Source organism: Notolabrus celidotus, chromosome 11 (assembly GCF_009762535.1).
Source record: "Notolabrus celidotus isolate fNotCel1 chromosome 11, fNotCel1.pri, whole genome shotgun sequence".
In the NCBI taxonomy this organism is placed as follows: domain Eukaryota; kingdom Metazoa; phylum Chordata; class Actinopteri; order Labriformes; family Labridae; genus Notolabrus; species Notolabrus celidotus.
Genome location: NC_048282.1, coordinates 17,903,203 through 17,923,844, shown reverse-complemented (window position 1 = coordinate 17,923,844; position 20,642 = coordinate 17,903,203). Strand labels below are relative to the sequence as shown.

The 20,642-nt window shown below is 39.2% G+C and overlaps 2 protein-coding genes across 3 annotated transcripts; one reads left to right on the top strand and one right to left on the bottom strand.

The window, feature by feature from the left end:
- Positions 1-278: 278 nt before the first annotated feature.
- troap (trophinin associated protein) lies at positions 279-8,126 on the bottom strand. The gene is made up of 13 exons (XM_034694772.1): positions 7,960-8,126; positions 7,489-7,581; positions 6,239-6,476; positions 5,653-6,142; positions 4,554-4,672; positions 4,294-4,345; positions 3,547-3,692; positions 3,362-3,416; positions 3,175-3,257; positions 2,992-3,078; positions 2,224-2,665; positions 1,918-2,120; positions 279-830 (listed from the first exon to the last, which is right to left on the bottom strand). Exons 1-13 carry the CDS (start codon positions 8,124-8,126, stop codon positions 756-758), a joined length of 2,250 nt encoding a protein of 749 aa, XP_034550663.1. The 3' UTR covers positions 279-755.
- A 169-nt stretch (positions 8,127-8,295) lies between these two features.
- LOC117820882 (differentially expressed in FDCP 6 homolog) lies at positions 8,296-20,064 on the top strand. 2 transcript variants are annotated; one of them, XM_034694808.1, is made up of 13 exons: positions 8,296-8,392; positions 10,165-10,479; positions 11,697-11,837; positions 11,952-12,137; positions 13,253-13,480; positions 13,583-13,729; positions 15,468-15,530; positions 15,661-15,769; positions 15,853-16,151; positions 16,232-16,398; positions 16,837-17,035; positions 17,582-17,672; positions 19,218-20,064. In XM_034694808.1, exons 2-13 carry the CDS (start codon positions 10,384-10,386, stop codon positions 19,412-19,414), a joined length of 1,923 nt encoding a protein of 640 aa, XP_034550699.1. In that variant the 5' UTR covers positions 8,296-8,392; positions 10,165-10,383; the 3' UTR covers positions 19,415-20,064. The 2 variants fall into 2 exon arrangements, with proteins under 2 accessions (XP_034550699.1, XP_034550700.1); XM_034694809.1 differs by lacking the exon at positions 15,468-15,530.
- Positions 20,065-20,642: the final 578 nt, after the last annotated feature.

The window sequence follows — 20,642 nt, the reverse complement described above, 5'->3', positions numbered from 1 at the left end:
CGCAAACAAGCTCTGGAAATGTCCCAAAAAAACAGAGGATTTTCATGACTTCTTGCAAAACATCTCAGTTCCTGTAGGAAGTAATTAACTGTTTTAAAATTGTTGGTATCATTTTTTTAATATTTTAACTACTCTAAAAAAGATACAGTTTACAGTGTCCTTCACAGGCTGATAAGTACTTGTCATACAAACTAAACATCACAATGTTTGTGAAATGTGGACGCCCCCCTCTCTGTGATTTCAAAGTTCAAAAGTCAAATCAAACTTTGAGACTCAGACACTGACATAGAAATTTATTATTAGCACTGTACACCAAGAACAATCGATCCACACAAAGAGAGTCTGGTGTGTTAAAAATGTGAAGACAAAATACTCTGATCCATCCTACTCTCTATGAATACTATAGCTGTAATACTGATTAAGCCTTCTGTGACTGTTTCATACATTATTTTTTACAATATGTATTATTCATTCAAGTCAGTACCATTGCTTCTAATAGGCATTTATCTACATTTGGGGCCTGTAGTATAAAGGATGGACATTTTACCAGAAATATAATTTTTTTTAAGAAAACATCTATTTTTATAAAAGAAAAAGTTTCTATAAAAAGATACAGTAGCGTTCTTTGGACTATCATTTAGGTCCGCAACACCAGTGTTTGACAAAAGTCACTTCTTACATAGGTCTCCTCATTTCAACAGAGTAAGCTTATGGAGTCAGTGACTGTAAAACGTTGAGTGTTCTTGTAGTGCAAATCATCTCTCGTGCAGGGGAGAGCTCTCTGGAGAAGAAGAGCCAGACGAAAGACCACAGCTGATTGGAACAAATCTCTGGAAAACAAAAATTAAGATAAACATTTAGCTAGTATCAACTGGAGTATCTTTATATATACAGAAAAAGCAGGAACATGTTGTAATGTTTAAGGCCACGTGCTTTGATGGATGACTTGTCAATCTATTTTTCAAACCCTTTTCTCTAAGGTATGGAGAATAGAACTGAATGTTTTCTAATGTGATAGGTTCAGAGTGTTTTCAGTGCCATTAACTTAATGTTTATATGTTAATATGCTAAACTTCCATTGTAAACACATGAATATTGTTCTAACTAAATATTAGCATGTTATCAATGTGAGTATGTTCGCATACTGACATCAGGAGTTAGTTTGATGCAGCACTGTACCTACCCACTAGAACCTATATCAGGGTTTTAAACTCTTCATTTTATGGCATCCATAAAATGTAAATGCATCCCAGGACAACTTCTTCTTACCTCCTCGCATATATTGCACAAAAGAACTCAGGAAGTCATAATCTTTGATCTCAGGATCTTTTAATACTATCTGTTCTGAGGGTCAGGACTGAACTTGGGAAAAAGGCCTTCAGGTTTGCTGCTCCCACTACCTGGAATGCCTTACGAATGGATCTAAAACTGTCTGATATGATATCTTTGAATGCTTTTAAGCGGTCCTTAAATGGCTTGGAGGCTGATGTATCCGTCTGTAGATGTTTTGTTTAAATGTGACATGCTGTTTTTCTGGAGGTACCTGTTGTGTAGCTGTTGTATGCGTCTACTATTTGTATTTATGTCTATTGTAAAATTGTATCTCTGTAACTGTGCTGATGCCTATCTTGGCCAGGACTCTCTTGGAAAAGAGATTTTTAATCTCAATGAGCATTTCCTGGTTACATAAAGGTTATAATAATAATAATAATAATATTAATTGTGTGGGGGGGGGGGTACTTTTAAAAAGCATTGTTGAAATATTAGACTTAAATGTTGTTAATTAGTTTGCTTTGATGACTTATGCAGGACATTTGTACTTTTGTACACTTTACTGACTGAAAAAGAGCTGATTGATGAATACTTGCTTATTTTATATGGCACCATTATAACTTTTGTGTTTAGCAGTGAACTCACAGAGAACTCTTCAAAGTGCAGGAATGAAGCCACTGGGTTTCCACAGCGGGGACGAGGAGGGAGAAACCCTGGAGCAGCCTGGACCGTCACAGATGTGTAGGTGGCCACCTCCTCATCCAGGCGCAGCTCCTCCAGCTGAGGGAGGCGTTTACGCAGCAGTGCAACTGCAGGACTCTTAGAACAGGTCTTCTGTACAATGAGATCTGTAACAGAAAAATACATTGTAGTGAGAATTAAGGAAAATGTTGACTGTTTGTGCAACACTGTGGGATTTATTATACCAGGGATTATGAATGTCAGTGATACCTCTGTGCAGACTCTGAACAGCAGGGATGATGTGACATGTCGGTTCTGGCACAGAGGACTTGTCTTCATGCACTGGCAGCATCTTCGTCTGTTCTGGTGAAACTGGGCTGAGCTGCTCTTGATGGACTGAGCTCTCCTGCTTCTCAAAACGAGGAGCTCTTAGCAGCTTTTTGCCAGTTGAGAAAAAAATGACAGACTCCCTCTGTGGTGCTTGGAAGAATGGCTGTCTTCCCACAATCCTGTGCTCTTGTTCCTTCTTCTCATCATCATTATCATCCTTGCTGGTCCCCACCTTTCTTTCACATCGGGTATTGTTCTTCAGGTCACTCCCTTCAGTTTCGACCTGTACTAGGAGCTGCTCTGTTTGTGTCTCGGGATCTTTCTCCATCACATTCTCTCGGTACTGGCCCTCTGTATCGTCAAACAATCTCTGAACCACTTCCTGTAAACCAACGAGAAGGTTGTATGAATAAATTGCGAAAAGCAGCGATGTACTGCTTTGGATAAAAAACGCAGCATAATCTCACATATGATTTATGTTCCACAGTAAATTTGATGTGGTATTCCACACTAAATGTTTTCTTTCAGTGTTGGGAGTAAAACATCATCACCATTAGCAGTCTACTTTTCAAATGCTGAGTTTAACAAAAAACAAACATGTTAATATCTTCAGCATCCAGAATCTTTGGGGAATCCTTTACATTTAGTTGTGTCAGTGTCAAAATGCTATTTCCAAAGGCTAAAACTGACTTAGTCTCCTGCTCTTACCTCCTGGCGGGGCTGAAGGTTGGTTTTGAAGCTTCGCAACCCAGGAGTGTTGCCATACGGTGACTGTTGTGTCGACAGATGCCATTTCTGAAAACAGAATTATTATAAGATAATGGAGTGACTGTGAGATACATTAAAACAACAAGCAAACAGAGATGGATTATAAATTACATGTTTACCCACCATAGCAGACATGGGCTGATGCCGGGTGTCACGGACTCTCTGTGGAGTCCATTTCTTCTGTGGAGTTTCTTTTAGTGCTACTGCTGAGAATAAAACATGAAGGTCAATGCAAAAAAATTGAGGAATGATAATGTTGCATAAGATTTTAATAGTTTTAAGTTAATAAATAAAACAATCCTCATCTTACCTACTGGTCCTCCAGCAGCTTCTGACTGATTCTTTCTAACCGGGACCCTCTGAGCCTGAGAGAGGGAACAACAGGAGATGACACTGTGTCTGTGTTTCAAAAGCAATGTAATTAGCAAAAAAAACAGTGCAGAAACTTTAATACTTGAAAAGAGCTGGGGTAAAACAAAAGTAATGTGTTCATACTGTAAAGATTGAAGTGCCTCTGCCTGATGGACGGACCGGATTTTGAGGTGTGGTACCAACAGGACCCCCAGCCTTCACTCCCTCATTCTGCAGGATACTGTGCAGTGCTGCAGGGTCTGGGGAGAACTGCATCGGCCTCACTGGGCCTATGAGAGGGACAAAAAGGATCAGGGTCACTTGACATGCAAAGGGAAGATTGTGTACTTTATTAAAACAGTCTAAAGTCATTACCTACCTCAAAGTTCCAATATAGCTCACCAATTAACATATCATGTGTTTTTTTGATCAAACCATGCAAATACAGTGTGTGAAAATGTCATTTTGCTTTGTTATTTTGGGATTATGTGATGGACTATCTATTAACTTCTATGAGCCTGGGGACAGATTTAGACTTAACCCGAAGAGTCTAAAGAAAGTGACTGAACCTGGCCTAGGAATCACACAGCCCCACCAAATACTGCAAGGCCAGATTAATGGTATCAAGGCTAGTTGTTTCCATCTCCAAACCCTTCTAACTGAGAGCATCAAAGTGAATAGGAGTATGTTTTAAAATGTGGAACTATTCCTTTAATTCAAAAAATAGTAAGCTGCTAACAGATGCATAAATGTACCAGAACAATGTTACAAGAGAATGAAGACATGGTATTTTTTGATGTTACCATGTTCTATACTGCTAACTTCAACTTTTGTGTACCATGATCAAAGACTGTAATCAAGCACATATCACGTCTCCAATCTCGTGCTTACCAGTGGGAGCTCCAGGTTTTTGTCGACTCATCATGACAGACACTCGCTGGGGCTGCAACCAAAGAATCACAAGAAAATACACAGACTCTTATTGAATATCTTTTAGAGCTCAGAAAGTTCCAGGGTTAGGGTTTAATTTTTAAACACTGTCAAGTTTGACAAAGACACACGTTGAATGAACATCTCATCATCAGGGAAGTGTAGGGGCCAACAGATATTGTAAAAGAAGGCTGTAAACATCAGTTAAAAATCCAACTCACCGCATAGTTATAAGGTTTAGACTGTGGAGTTGTAGATCCCAAACCTGCAGCACTTAGTCCTTCATTTCGGAGGATACTGAGCAAAGCTGCATGGTTGGTCTGGAAGTTCTCCACTTTTTCTGAAAGAATTTAGAAACACTGTTGCATAAAATCCTCATCAAAGGAGAGTCATAAAGTTTTCTAAGACACAACTGTAAACCGTAAAAATCCTCACGACCGCAGCTTTCTAAACGATATGAGAAATATCTGTTTTTGCAGCAGTTTCAAAAACTGGTACAAGGTGACAGGCAGAGTGTGTAAAATAAGCAGATGACATCAGCCAAAACCTATATTTACAATTATTTGATTCACAATGTATTACCATATACATAAACATTATTTAACACAAAGTTTTTGGGCCTATCTGACTTGAACTATTGCAGTCTAATATTGAATCCTTCAAAAGGTGCATTTCGACCAAGAGTTCAGGGGTCTTTTAGCCCCTAGAACTACTTTACCCTAAACTAAAAGGTTCCTGTGCCCCCATTGTTGTCTACGTTTCAACCGCGGGCTGAAGTCCCTGGTAGATTGTGAAAATCAGTCCAGTGATGTATGGAGAAAATAAATTATATTAAATATTATTTTGAAATCTTAATAAAAAACTAAACTAGTATGCATTCCCAGGAACTCCCTCTGTGTTTCAACAACTGTGTAAACTCCACAAACACTGGTACATTCAACCGAAAGTCCCAGGACCTTTGAAAAGTACTACCCCCAAAGCAGGGGCTTTTCAGAGGGGAGATTAACTACCCCTGAACTAAATTTAGACCCTGGTTCCTCCAGTCAAAACGCATGTAGTTCAGGGGTAAAGTCCCTAGTTCCAGGGTAAAGTTCCTGCAGTTGAAAAACGCCTAAAGTGAGTTAAGTCAACACAGATCCTGCAAATAAAATCCTTCAGGATTTCAGGATGAAGTGCAGAACTTCTGTGCAAGTCTAAATTGGTGACTAAGTTTCTAAAAAAATGCTATAAATAGATGGATAAGAAGGACTGAAATACATTTGGTAACATTGTGTGCAACAAAACAAAGATTATGCAGCAACAAAAACACTATTAACTTACCTGTTGAACTTTTGAGCGGCATATTCTGGCAAGCTTGGGAGAACTTGGTGGATTCTTTGAGACTGAGCTGGTTCATGTTATCCAAACATGCCTCTGTACTAAGGCTAGACTGTACAGAAGAAGTACTGCTGTGGTCTTGATGCAAAACATTATTAGAAACAGCTGAAGTCTTAAATGTAATGGAAGAGACAGACTGTCCAGGCAGGTGTGGTGTATTGTCTGCTGCCTTCCCCATAGACTTCCCTGTGCCGGTGCTTGAGTCCACGTTGCTGTTTAATGTAGCTGGGTGTTTTGTAGATTTGTCATTAATGTTTTGGGTTTTTAAACGAGCATTGCATGCACTGTTATCAGGTTGGACCGGATGAGTGCCGGTCCTTGTTTGTGAAAGTATTAGGGGCTGTTGATTTTCAGAGGCCAATCTCAAGCTCTTAGGCTGCGAGAAGTTAAAAGGTATGGGCCTGGTGCATGGCCTTTTCTTCTTAGTTTTACCCTGCAGGAAATAATATAATATTAAGAACAGGGGCAATCATAATCATATGATTAACTAAAAAATAATCAAATATACAAAAAGGAAGGGAACACTTACAGCCAGAGGTTTTTCCTCCCATCTACAGTGTGATTGACTGAAGTCAGAGGGAGTCTGAAGACGGAGAGACTTTGCGAGCACCGGGAGCCTACTCCCACCTGGTCGCACAGGTGTTTTCTTGCCCTTTTGGGAGTTTTCTGGATCCTGGTTCTCAGTATTGTGGTCAGGAAGGTGAGGTGCAGACTTGGGTTTGCAAGGCTTTTTTTGAGCTGGCATTTTGTTGTGTTCATTCTTCATTCTTTGTAGAGAAAATCAGAGTCGCACAAGCAAAACAAATCAAAAAGAGTAAAGAATTGTTTGATTTTTTTTAAATACTACAGTCACTTACTGAGTTTGGTTACTATTACTGAGAATAAAAATGGCTTTACTTTGGAAAATCTTGACATGTTTTGCAGAATCTTTCACATTTTTTTAACAAAAGCTCCCAATCTATATTGCAGCCCTATTCAATTAGCGACCCGAGAGTGGCCCGAAAGCAACTGCCGAGTGATTGTGATTGTGAAAACTGTGCCCACTAGTTATTTTTTTGATTATATGCACTGAAGCTGTGACCTTCTCAGATGGGACCAAACATGGACAGGGACAAAGTGTGTTTTCTGTTATTTCAAAAGAACAAAAATACCTTAATTTCTAAAAAGTTGCTCTAAAGTAAGTTACTTTTTTATGCACTTTCAGATGTGATCAAAACAAAAGATGATGTTCCTAATCTGCACTTTGTTTTTGTTCATATGCACCTTAACATGTGCTTGTATTTACCTGTCAAATTGTGTTAAAGTTATGTGTTTGAAATGTAAAATTTAAAGAAGCAGTATTTCAGCATAGGTTTAGTTTAAGTACTGCTCTTTTATTGTGTTTATGCTCTTTTGGATGTGGCAAAACGTTAATAAAAATCCAGTGTGTTTGTTACCTTATCTATTTGTTGTTCTTTTAAATGGTTAACTTTGCTCACTGTCTGCTAAAAATGTCAGTCCAAGCTCATGTCCTTAGTCTGAAAATCTGTCCCGACCAAATATTTAATTGAATAGCCCTGCTATAATGTATCTTAACACAAGTAGCCATAGAACAACTTTGTCCTAAAAAGTGGGAACTGGGGATACTTTCCAAATGAATGCTTAGGAAGCATCTGTTTAACAATAGGTGAAAACAATAACTCATCTGTCATCTGATGCTTGATCAGTGACAAAAAAGTAATTAGGTACCAAGAATATGGTGAAAAATGTGTCGACAGTGAACTTTGTTCCCTGGCTTACCTTTGAAAGTCACTTCGGATTTTGCTCTGACTTTGCAGACGGAGGACTGGGGAGGAGTCCATGATGACAGAGAGGTGTGGGGAACAGCTAGATCTGCGACAAATGTAAAACATTAAGACGACACATATTAAACACATAAAAAACTCTACTACGGCTAAGAGAAACAAACAGACAAACACATAAAGCAGAGACAAAACACCTGGACCCAAGCTTGAACAAGTCACAAATTAACTTCACTAGTAAAAAAGCTATCAGGCATGTTTGTCCTGTAGAGTAAGATCTTTTAAAGAGCTAAGCCTGAGCATAGTAAAAAAAAAGACAAAGGATTGTGTTTAATGTTAACATTCAGAAGAGGAGTTAGCTTCAAGGCGAGCACTCTTCTCACGTTAACAAATGCAAGCATCAAATACACACATAAAGCCTATTATGACATATATAACATACTCTCAAAGTAGAGAGGACCTCTGTTACCTCCTCCTGAGAATTCGGTTGAGCAGTTCTGAAACAAATATGTCCAAATGTTTGGGTTTTTGAGTCGTTTTGTGGAGGTTTAAAGATCCCTCGATTGTCCTTTCACACTGCAGTGGGCTGTCAACTTCCTGAACTCGCAGCAGTTTGTAAAAAGCGCGCTTCGCCATTGGTCGCAATAGGAAGCCGTGTAAACCAATCACAGCGCGTTGTTTGGTCGTGACAATACCATCAGCCAATCAGCTACGGGTTTCGATAAACAGCACCATGGCAACGACGCGAAAGTTGTTTTACCACGTGATAGGTTTTTACCGCGGCCTGTAAGCAGCACAGGAGGGACAACAAAAGAATAAAGGACTACAAAATAATAAAGAAGGACTACAGAATAATAAAAAGGAACAGAAATAGATTATTTCTTTCACGACTAACGAGTGTGGTAAGAAAGACAGTTAAACATCACATGACATGAAACACCAACACTGTGCAGCAAAATATTTGGCTCTGTTTATTTCTATTTTAATAATTTGAAATTCTAATTTTTGTTGTATTCGCGCAGGGGTTCCCAACTTTTCAGCCCGCGACCCCCAAAATATAGGTGCCAAAGACTTGTGACCCCCACTTTCCCTCAAAATGATTTAATGTGGCTTCATTTAGCTGGTCTGCATAAAATTAGCCTACCTATATGAGCATGTGTCTGTGTTTCCTGTGTCGTTATGAATTAACCTGCTGCTACTGATGCTTTTGATAATTAGCTGATCACTAACTCTAAACTTAGGAGTCAGCTGGCAACAAAGAAAGGCAGAAAATTACATGTTCTATTTTTTAGGTTTTATTTCAAGGTTAGCTACTATTTTTGTCGATATTTTTTACCATAATGGGTAAAATGTAAAATTTTTTAGATAATTAAAAAAAAAAAAACTTTCTGGAAGACATCTCACGACCCCCCATTTGTGTTTCGCGATCCCCCAGGGGGTCCCAACCCACACTTTGGGAACCCCTGTATTAGCTTACCACAATATGGCTATGAAAATACAAGAGTAAACCGAAGATATACTGGATTACAACAAATATCACGACATTCAATCCAAAAATACAAGTTAATATTTTGAAACAGTAATTGTCTTGAAACCTTTACAATTCCAATAAGTGCTTGGATATGCTCTAAATTCTGAACACTGATGAGTTTAAGACCAAAGATCCCTAGAGGGCGATATTTGTCTTGGCACATCTGGGGTCATTGGAAGTAGTTTTCGAGTTGTATTGTATGGAAGCCCTATGGATTACATGAATCAATGCATTTTATTTAATATAATAATAATAAAGTTTATTTATATACAGTAGCACTTATCAAAACAGACGTTAGAGAGGGCTTTACATAATAAAAGCCAACAGTAATAAACAAAGCATGAGGGGGAGATATATAGAGCTAGCAAGACAATTTAAGAGAAACAGCTGAATAAAAAGTATTACCTTTCCCCATGATAACTTGATTTCAGTGGTTTTCTCGAGAGCTCAACATAAGGGCTCATGATCTTATAACTCATGCCCCCAGAGCTTCAACAGCAAAAAACATAGAAATAGGCTTAACATACCACATAAGTGTGGGAAATGGGAGCATGACATGTCATGTTCTGACCTATCGCAGTGACCAGCCTATTGTTTTATTTTCTAGATCACCAGAAAATGATCCTGTTATGGACAGAAAAGATTAATATCCTGTGACAACAAGGAAATAACACATTACACCACATAGAAGAAAATAATTTGTTATCACAGGAAAGCGGAATAAATATAATGTATTGAAGCTTGTCAACTCAATGCTTTGTATTTCTTCTTCGTCTGAGTTATTCGTTTTTTATGCTTCTTTATAAGTAAGCTCCACAGCATTTATGATTGCTTAAGTTAAACCATTCATTTATATTAAGATTTTACTGACAATGCACATTTTTCTTTTGTTAGACATAATATTTTATTGAAATATTACTCAATGATATTACACCCCAGTCATTAAGTTAATAAAAATCTTACACCACCTTTATTCATAATTTAGTGATATTATCTAAAAAATAAACAAAGTAAATATATAATTATGATAATACTGTTTAAAAGTGTTGTTCTGAGTGCAGTATGTAACAATAAATTCTGATGGAGTTTTTACATATTGCCTGGTCTCTTCTGAAAAAAACACTATACTTTCTGTACTTGAAGGCAGGATCAGAGCATCAAGTAAACATCAGACCCTCCCTCTTTGTCAGTGACTGTGGACGTCCTGCAGGTGTCGCTGACAGCAGCCTGCTAAAGCTCCATGCCTGCCTGACAGCAGCAACCAAACGTGGGTGTCTGCCTGTCACCCAGGGCCCTGTGACAAAGCAGAGGGAAGAAGACGAGACGTAGAGGAGGAAACCAGAAAGAAACTCTGTTGCAGAAATGGACCTGCGGTCTGAGCTGCTCAAGTCTATCTGGTATGGTTTTACAGCTCTGGACCTGGAGAAGAGTGGTAAGGTGTCCAAGTCTCAGTTAAAGGTGAGTGAAATGTGTTTACCTGGTTTTAGATGGACTTTTTGTTGTCTATATTCACTCCCTTCTTCAGTCTGCCGTCTCATTTCCTACCTCAGTTCATATTCCATCACGTGGGGTAGTTTGAAGGAGATGGGGTGAAAATTTTGAAGTGTTCAACAAATTAAATGTCAAAGATGCATTTGTAATTTTGCATTGGATGTATTTGATTATGTGCTTTTAGAAGGATGTACACAATTTACTGTTTACTGTCACCTTCAATATTTCCTGTGAGAAACTATGTTTATAAACCGTATGCTGTTTAACAAGGAACACATTTGTTCCCTATATTTCGAATGAAATGCTTTCACTGCTGGAAGAGGGCACAATATGCACCTCTGTCTCCAAGAGCACGAGAGTAACAGTTTGCTCTCAGTCTGTAAATGAATGGGCGCCCTCATCTCCAAGCTGTGCTTGTACTGGGTCTGTATGTACCAGCTTGTAGTGCAAAGGGTTCTTTGACACTGGACCTGAGCAGAGAACAGCCTGTTGAATAGAGTATCTTCACACCATGAGTCTGTGTATGTCTAAAAGACATTGTTACAGTTAGAGAGAGGACAAAATGGAAACATGTTGGTGATTGTTGTCTCTGGAACAAGGCTTCAATGAAGCCACTGTATTCTTGTTGATCTCATCATTATGTCACTTGGTCTTGGTGTGGATCCGACTCCATTTCCAACCACCTTCACGTTCTTGAGTGTAATGCCAGCCCCTCCTAGCTTATAGTGAGCTGGGAGCCTCATGACTGGGCTTATCCCCTTCATGCATGCAGCCTGTGTACAAGCACCGTGTTCTTGAGAGGCACTTAGAAGCTTTGCGTGCAGTGGCCTCAAAACTAACAGATGTTGTAGAGCAGTAGAGACTAGTGACAGGATGTGGTTATGGCTCAACACACAGAGACTGGTTGTCTGATAACATGCATCCGATATCTGAAGACGTTGCACACCTCCATTAGAGAAAATATAAAGCAGTTAAAGTAAAAGAATGTCTTTATTGAGTAAAACCCTCTGAGACATTAGTAGTAACACCAGTGGTGCTAGTTTGCAATGCAGTTTCCTGTTATAGTTTAACTGACAATGTACACTTCTGACTTTGTAGCATAAACACCAAAGTATTGTTATGGTTTAGGTCTATGATTTTTTTTGTCTTTAGTCTCATACACTGTGATTTCATTTTGGCATCAGGTGCTGTCTCACAATCTGTGCACAGTCTTGAGTATCCCACATGACCCAGTTGCTCTGGAGGAGCACTTCAGGGATGATGATGATGGTCCAGTTTCCAGTCAGGGTTACATGCCTTACCTTAACAAATACATCCTGGATAAGGTGATAAAAACATTCCTTTGTGCTTGTGTTTTTTTGTCTTTTTGTTGTCAAATGGTAATGCTTACAATTATTCTTTTTTTTTTTTTTTACAATCTCTGCTTTTTGTTATTGCAGGTTGTTGATGGCTCTTTTATAAAGGAAGACGTGGATGAGCTCTGTTGGACTCTCACAGCAAAAAAAAACTACCAAACAGACAAAACCAGCACCACGGTTCTGCCGGAGAAGGATGCTTTTCGTCTTTGGTGCCTTTTTAATTTTCTCTCTGAGGACAAATACCCTTTGGTTATGGTCCCTGACGAGGTGGGTGCAACTGAAACATTGTTTGGAATATAGGAATGTCCTCACACTTGCTCATCTTGCTGTTTTTTACAGCAGATACCTTGAAGAAATGTCTTTTTACTTTCACAGCATGGCTTTTTTGCTCAACAAAACATGATCGAAAAGAAATATGCAATAGTTTCAACTCCAACAAAATGTCTTGAAGTCACAGTGGATGTTTTGTTTCAAATGATTTTTTAAAGTTATATTTTTTTGGCCTTTTTGCCTTTATTTGATAGGATAGTGAAGAGAGACAGGAAATGTGGGGAGCAGAGAGCGGGGGAAGACATGCAGGAAATGGTCGACCAGCCGGGAATCGAACCGGCAACCCCTGCGACGAGGACTATAGCCTCTATATGTGGGGCGCTTAGACCGCTAGGCCACCAGCACCCCCACAGTGGATGTTTTGGATGATAGAGACACTTGTTTCTAAATTTAACCATAAGAAAAACTCAAGTTATTGTGCTCTGTATTTGAGTCCAACTTGGAGGCTGAAGTTAGTAATCTGTGACCTCATAACTGTGTTGGAGCTTTTACAACCACTAAGTACACCCTGGCTGAAACCACATTTCTTGCCATTATGGAACGCGGTGCTCTTTTCATGCAGCAGTGTGGGCTTGTTTCTCACTTGCAAAGTCTCGTTTTGGTTTCCTGTTGTGTTTTTCACAGCTGCTGCCAAGAGAGAGGCCTAGATTTCAAGGGTAAATTAGTTTTTTTTCATGCTGCATTTAAGAAAACATTCTTCTGTTTTATTTTGGTACAACTTTCAAATACCAAAATCTCTGTTGTGGTGACTGTTCGAGGGCGGTAACTCCTGCTAAATACCTTCAGTACCTCTTATCAGAATCACCATAGATACAACCGGGCTGATCTGCTCGTATCCGGCCTACTTAAAATATAGTGTGGATAACTCCCTAAAATGACTTCATTAGAAAGTTATTTAAATCAAGTATAAACTAGACAAAAAAAACACTGCCAAAAGTTACATGTTAACAAAAATAAATGATTCCAGTAAAATAAATATATGCACAGTAAATTACAGCACACAGATCATTTAAGCCTTACTCTCAAGATGTTTGTTTTTCTCTCCTCTTCAGGTGGAGTATCTCCTCAAGAAGATATGCATGGCTATGAGCATGGAGTTCAACTGTGTAGAATTAGAAGACTTCTTCTCCCAAGATTCAGTGCAGCAGAGCGGCATCACTGTTTGGGTTTTCTTGGAGATGATGAACTCAGGAAAGATAACCAGAGGAATTGAAAAGGGCATCATGAGTATGGCTGTAGAGGAGGTTTACAGAGAGATAGTTGGTGATGTCCTCAAAGAGGTAGGACATGTTGGACAGCAGCTGTATGTGTTGTGGTTCCTGGCATGCTTTGCATTGTGTTGGTAACAGTATATGTGTGTATGTCGGTTGGGGTATATGCAGGGTTATCTTTGGAAGAAAGGCCAGCTGAGGAGAAACTGGAAGGAACGCTGGTTCACCTTAAGGCCCAGCAACTTGTCCTACTACACGGGAGAGGACCGCAGGGATTGCCAGGGCAACATAGCTCTGGATGGGAACTGCTGTGTGGAAGTAAGCAAGCAGGGACGATCATCTTTCAAAGCTAAACACTGTTAAAACTGTAACGAACTGTGGCTTTTAATAAGACTGTATCCTGTGTTAGTTTGTACAGAGAAGTAAAACACACTGCACATTTGCTCTGATGCCAGCGATTCTCAACCAGGGGGTGGAGACTCCCCCAAAGTGTTACAAGATGAAGCTGAGAGGGTTTCATGTTGGTTAATGGATATTTAACTTTCATAACTTCTCTGAGCTTTTCTTTTTTTATTACTAGAGCTCTCACCGGGAAATAAAATTAGAGTAGAAGAGAAAACCTCAGACCCAAAGAATAAAAACAGGTTTCAAGTGGACTGCTCAACCCCTGTAGACTTTTGAGACTAGTTACAGATAACCACAAGGGACTGTACTAAAATTATATGGGAGTGAAAAACAGCAGAAAATCACGTTTCCTATCTGAACTGATTTCATTTTCAGAATTCTGTTTTTACTAACTAAGATTACACAAAGAGTTCGAGACACCATTTCATCAGCCCCTCTTATGAAACAGATGTGTTAGTATTTTTGACAATTCAAATTACTAATGAATTGAAATGTATAACATTTCAATGCAAACAAAACTACAAGCAACCTGTTGCAACACAGTAAGATGGTTGATTTTGACATTAGGTCCCGCCTCTGACCTAGAAAATAGCCAATCGTAGTTTAGGATGTGTTGGCTCAATCACATTTGAAGGGGGGTGGGCCTGTGCCACCCCATGCCACCATTCTGGACACGCCACTGAGAAGCAGCTAATGTAGCCTCGAGCCACTGGCTTTGGGTTGAGATGAGGAGTGAGCAAAAGGGTCTTTTGTGGGGGCTTTTATGCCCCCATTTTGAGAGGATAGGACAGTGGACAGAGCAGGAAAACCATACATTTTTTTACTAGATTTCAAGCACATTTTCTCTGAAGCCACAAAAGGCTTGATACAAACTTTGATGTGTAAAAAGAGTTTCCCTTAAACATGCTAATCCAGTTAGAATATCTCTGCTCCCTAAATTGCACTCAGAATGAGTAAATGTCAAAATTATGTCATTTAAAAAGTGATGTGGATCGTTTGAGACAGCTCCAGGCAGTCTATTTTTAACTTTTTAGTTGTTGTTTTACTTCATAGAAAATCCAGTGTCACACATCATCCTTCTTCCTTTTGTTTAGATGCAGATTAAAGGGAACCTGCTGAAAAATAGCAACAAATGACATGACAGTAATCTTTAAAGCCCCTCCCCTTTACTCAGCATGGAGAAAAAGTACATAAACCCCCCTTTCATTCCAGAAACTTACTACTGCAATACATGTACACAGTCATACTGAGTTGCCTCATATTTCTACCTCATAATCCAAAAAGGTTGGGAGCCACAAAGTTTCTGAAAATTCTATGCTTAATGTTTCCTTGTTTCACAATAAGATTTCCCCATAAATCTCACAGAGCTCGACTGAGCTGAACTCAAGATTAGCCTCACTCTCATGAATCAGACCTTTCTGATATGGAGCCTGCAGCAGTTAGAGCTGAGTCGACTGATCTTACCTGGTTTGTTCTAGGGCTTATGACACAGTCTGAAAGTCAATTATTAGCCCATCAATGCCACACACGGTAATGACAAACAAATTATTTTTAGAAAAATGTTATTTTTCATCAAGGGCACTTTACACTCAACTGTATGCTATAACACAAGACAAACAAGCCATCATTCTAAAATCATGCTTCATTATAGGAAGTAGACGATGAGCAAATATTGTTTGGTCGTACAAAATGGATCATAAACGTCCTTTTTCCAGTGAGTTCAACATTTTTTCTCCTAACAACTCTGTTTTTATAAAATAGTCAAAAAGATTTAAAGAGAAAAAAAACATTGTATGATGAAGGGATATTTGTGGTGAAAATCGTTTTTCCTTTATTTTCAACAGGTGCTGCCAGATCGGGATGGGAAGAGGTGCATGTTTTGTCTAAAAACTCTCTCCAAGACTTATGAGATGAGCGCCTCAGACACCAAGCAGAGACAGGAGTGGACAGCAGGTCAGAGCAGACTTGTATTCACTAATACTGAACACTGATGAGTCATTGTCATGTCATTACATTTCTCATGATCTTCTTCACAGCTATTCAAACAGCTATCAGGCTACATGTGGAGGGGAAAACATCCCTCCACAAAGATTTGAAGTTTAAGCGACGTGAACAGAGAGAGCAGAGGGAGAAGAGACGGCAGGCCAAGGAGGAGGAGCTGCAGAGGCTGCGGGCTCTGCAGGAAGAACGGGAACGTAAGCTAGCAGAGCTGGAACTTCTGAAGGAGGCACAAAAGCAGGCTCAGGCCCTGCTGGAGCAAGATGAGCAGAGGAGGCGGCAGCAGCACGAACAGCTCCAGCAGGCCTTGGAGGTCCAGCTGCGAGAGGCTGAGGATGTGAGTGTTGAGGCGAAGAAAGCAAAAGAATTTGAATTCAGAGGCACAAAGATTGAACTTTTTATTCTTTGTGAATCAAGGCGCGGGTCAGCATGCAGGCAGAGATGGCCCTGAAAGAGGAGGAGGCAGAGAAACAGAGGAAGAGGATCCAGGAGCTTGAGGAGATGCAGAAGCGTCTGGAGGAGGCGCTTCAGCAAGAGATCAAGGCCAGGCTGGATGAGGAGGCCTTCCGCTACGCTCAAGCAGGGTGGAGTGTTAAATATTGCCACCTCTCATATAAACTCTCACCTATATACATTCTCACAGTGTGATAAGAAGTCATTTGTTTGGGTTATGACCCTAAAAACAACCATCTGTTAGCTGTGAGAAAAGACAAGACTTTGTGTGCTGACAGAATGAGTTCATGTTGCGTTATGTTCCTGAGGAAGTTGAGCTGCAAACAGAGGAAGTTGTTAAATGCTGCCACAAGTCACATCTTTTGTGTCGCTGTATCAGGGTTTGGATTCATCTTTTCAAGTTTAAACTTCTGAAAACTCTGACATAAATCTGCAAACAAATGCATTACACATTTATATCCCAATAATGTTTAAATACTACACAGATTTCTAATTCTCTGAAAAAGTTGATAGGTCAGTCTTTTTGTAGATTTTTAAAAATGTATTTATGTTTTCTTTCTTGTGTCCAGGTTACTTGCAGAGGAGGAGGAGAAAATGAAGGCCCTGATGTCCCTGCAGGAGGAACAGGAGGAGTACATCCTGAAGACACAGAGGGAGAAGCAGGAGCTGAAACAGGAAATGGAAGTCAAGTCTCGATCACTGGACGAGGCACAGAGGCAGCTGGAGGAGGTCCGAGCCAACAGGCACAGGGTTGACCAGGATGTGGTGGTAAGAACAGAAAACCTTTCTCTGATGTCAAATTTAAATAAAAAAGTAAAGTATCCTCAAAACTAATTGAACTGAGATCACATTATTTGTAATTACAAACAGACAGGACAACACATTCCAATATGAGTCTTTAAAGAAGAAAACAGACCGCTGTTATGGTCCGTCCCTCAAAACAGTTCAATGACTTCAAAGTCCAAACAGATGTTTCAGTCAATAGAGTCGAACTGATTGTGCTGTGCTTGTGATCTATTTCAGTTTACTTAGGGTGATATCCTTGGATGACTTTTTGTGACTTATTTCATACAATTTACAATAAATGATGGTGTACAAAGTGCTGTTTTATGTCTGTTCTGCTTGCTAAAGTCAGTACTACACATCCCCTTTAATATAACCATCAAGAGGTTTTTTCTTTATGAAAGAACTTTATAACATCAGATTCCTATTGAGTGTATGCTAGTTGTAGTTTGCAGTAATTCCAACAGCAGTTTTTTTCTATTGTAAGTAGGCAAAGAGGTGTTTTAATAAGTTGACAATTTTCTTTCACAGGCTGCACAGAGGAAACTTCGCCAGGCAAGCACCAACGTCAAACACTGGAACGTCCAGATGAACAGACTGATGCGACCAATTGGACCAGGCGGTATGAGCCTCCTCTGCATTGTGATGCATTGTGTAAAATTACAAAGCCAGCAGAAGTTCTGCAAAGTCTTTTTTCGTATGTTTAACACCATAGTTTCGAAAAAAAAACCACATTATTATTCATCCTGTTCATGCCTGCTACCTTTCACATAGTCATCAATTGCCAAGATTTTAACAGAACAGCTATAGTTATAGTAAAGACGTGTTCTTTTCCAGTGGAGTCAAGTATTCCTCACAAAAAGCGAAGCTAGCAGCGCCAAGATAGAAGAGTTTCTGAAGACATGCCAAGCTAGATGCTAGATCAGCAGCACATGCTGGTAGTTTGGTGGCATGTTGCATGGCCAACAGTATGCTACAAGGGGGGCAGAGGCATATGCTGGTCCCCTCAGTAGGATACCATCAGAATGCCACTACTCATTTTTTTTATTGACAACATAAGTGCACATATTGTAGTAAATAAAGGAATGTAAATGTATCATGTGTAATGATATGTCTGTGATGACATAAAAAAAATGTTGCCTTGGCCAGTGGCGAGCCTGTTAGCCTAGCCAACAAAGCCAGTCAGAGTGATCCAAAGCAGATATAATCTAATCCCACATCACAGACACCTTTGCCTTAAGGAAATACTTTGAATGGCTGACCTGATGCTATCAACGAGGAGTAGGTCTTTCTTTTTTACAGGCATACATATGATTGGCATAGGCTGCATGTAATGGTGAAAAGTGGAATCAGATTCTATCTGCTGTCGATTACTTTGACTGACTATGGTTGCACATAAAAGATGTATATGAGAAATTCATGCATTTCTACTGTGTTGCACTCGTGTTTTCAATACAGACAAAATATGTGTAGTGGCTTACTGGTGATATACTTAACCCTCAGATGAAATATCACAACAGATACAGGGTGACTCTCCATACTGTCAGAAATAGAATTTTTATATTACTATTTATATTCTATATTACTACTCGGGGGACTTAGGTATGCCGTTGGCCCCCTTGTGGTATATGCTGCATTTATTGTATGGCCACTTTTTGATGCAAATTAATATGTAGTTTCTTTTTGTTCTCTACAGCTGCAACAAACATTGCATTAAAGGAGGGCACCAGTTTTCAAATCTGAATTTGAGAAACACGTCTTTTACAGTTCTAACTTTTTTCACCTCAGCAGAGTGTAAAAGCTGTCTTGCAATACTTGATATTTTTCAGCTTTTCCAAGCAGCATGTGAAAATTAAATCTGCATAAAAAGTGCATAGAACTTTATTGCATGACTAAACAAAGTTTCATGCAACAGTTAATGTTGCTTCATGTTCACTGGTTGTGTGATACCATTTTTCTGAGATCAGAGATTTTGTGCACAAAGAGAATCCAGACTTTGGATACTCTGTCTGTAGATATAGGTCCTCAGAGTTATTCATTAGATTAATTTCTTCTCTATTTCAGCATCCTTTCATATAAAACGCTGTAGTACAGATCCATATCTGGTTTATCTTCCTGCTGGAAACATTCTTTAATATTTCTGTACTTTTGCTGTTTTTGCTCATAGAAAAGAGGCCGTCGCTTGGAAGCTCTTTTTCATCCATCCAGATCCCATCACAGAGGGATCCTGGGCTGCGTCTTAGAAGGCGATCAGGATCAGGGGATCAGGACGAGGAGAGCAAAGAAAACGTTGACACCAGGACTGGATGTGATTCAGAGAAACGCCACTCCCATGCCTCAAATGGAGACATGGATATCCCCTAAAAATAAGAACCAGCCTGGCTGCTGGAGTTTTTCCTCAAGGATAGGGCGAGAATTGACTGTCTGATGTGTAAACAATATTAAACAGTGGGACTACACACTTTAAACTGAATTTACAGTACTGCCATTTCTATTGATGTTGAATTTACTGACCTCATTTCACAAACAGCAACAGTTTTAAAATTTTTAACGGAAATAAAACCACTTATCAACTAATCTTTGGCTGTGACATGTGTGAGGCTTTTGGACATGAAAAATACCTCAATGCAAATAATATGAGCTGTAAGCATGATCATGAAAGGGAGTTGTGATGTTTTAAGGTTAAAACTTAAGAACAAAATAAGGAAGCTGGTTTGTTTTGCCCTATAATATTTAAACATAACACAGTTTCATTAATAGAAATTTAGTTTTGGAATGCTGAGCGTGGGTTGACTTTCTGATGTAAAAAGTTGGATCAGTATTACTAGTTTTATGAAATTTCTTGGTAAAATGGTGACTCCTGATAAACAGGAAAGAGAGAGACAGACAGACAGACAGACAGACAGTGAGAGAGAGAGAGAGAGAGAGAGAGAGAGAGAGAGAGAGACTCATCACACTTCCTGTTTCTTCTGTCACTTAACATATCTGTAAATAAAAGTGAGGTAAAGTCTTGATCTGGTTTCTGCCTGTATCTTTACTGTTTAATGATATGCAGCATCCATTCAGATAAGTTACCTTAGCTTGAAATTAATCCATGATAAGTACAATGTTAAAAAAGTATGGTAATTTAGTTGAAGCAAAGGTGACATATACCACACAGCAGTGAAACAAGTTGAAGTCCACATAGCTGTCTTTGTAAAAGTGCACATCCACTTCAGTTGAATTTTAGTTTGCGTCATCGGCTCAGTCTCAAAATGTGTCATCACTAATTTGACAGCTCAGTCAGGAAAACACTGTTCATATGAGTAAACAGAGACATCCACAGACAAACTGTGCAAACTACACGACAGCTTCTGTAATCTGCTCTATAATTTTTTGAAAGTGTTGATTTGTCTTGCAGTTTTTAGGTCTTTTTGCTCTGCATTATCATATATTATACAGAACCTAAACTGACATATAACTCATCGACTACAGGAAGAAAAAAAATGAAAATTTAGAACTATAAACTTTTATTGACAGACTTATTGAGTATTAAATTGGGGATTTTAACAAGCAACATTTTTCTCTTTTATTATTATTATTATTACTTTTA

Coding starts and splice junctions, on each gene's coding strand:
- troap (XM_034694772.1), bottom strand. CDS start 8,126: ATGGCGAAGCGCGCTTTTTACAAACTGCTGCGAGTTCAGGAAGTTGAC. Junction 4,346..4,553: donor CTAAACCTTATAACTATGCG/GTGAGTTGGATT, acceptor CTTTGGTTGCAG/CCCCAGCGAGTGTCTGTCAT. Junction 2,666..2,991: donor ACCTTCAGCCCCGCCAGGAG/GTAAGAGCAGGA, acceptor GTTGGTTTACAG/GAAGTGGTTCAGAGATTGTT.
- LOC117820882 (XM_034694808.1), top strand. CDS start 10,384: ATGGACCTGCGGTCTGAGCTGCTCAAGTCTATCTGGTATGGTTTTACA. Junction 11,838..11,951: donor ACAAATACATCCTGGATAAG/GTGATAAAAACA, acceptor TTGTTATTGCAG/GTTGTTGATGGCTCTTTTAT. Junction 17,036..17,581: donor GGGTTGACCAGGATGTGGTG/GTAAGAACAGAA, acceptor TTTCTTTCACAG/GCTGCACAGAGGAAACTTCG.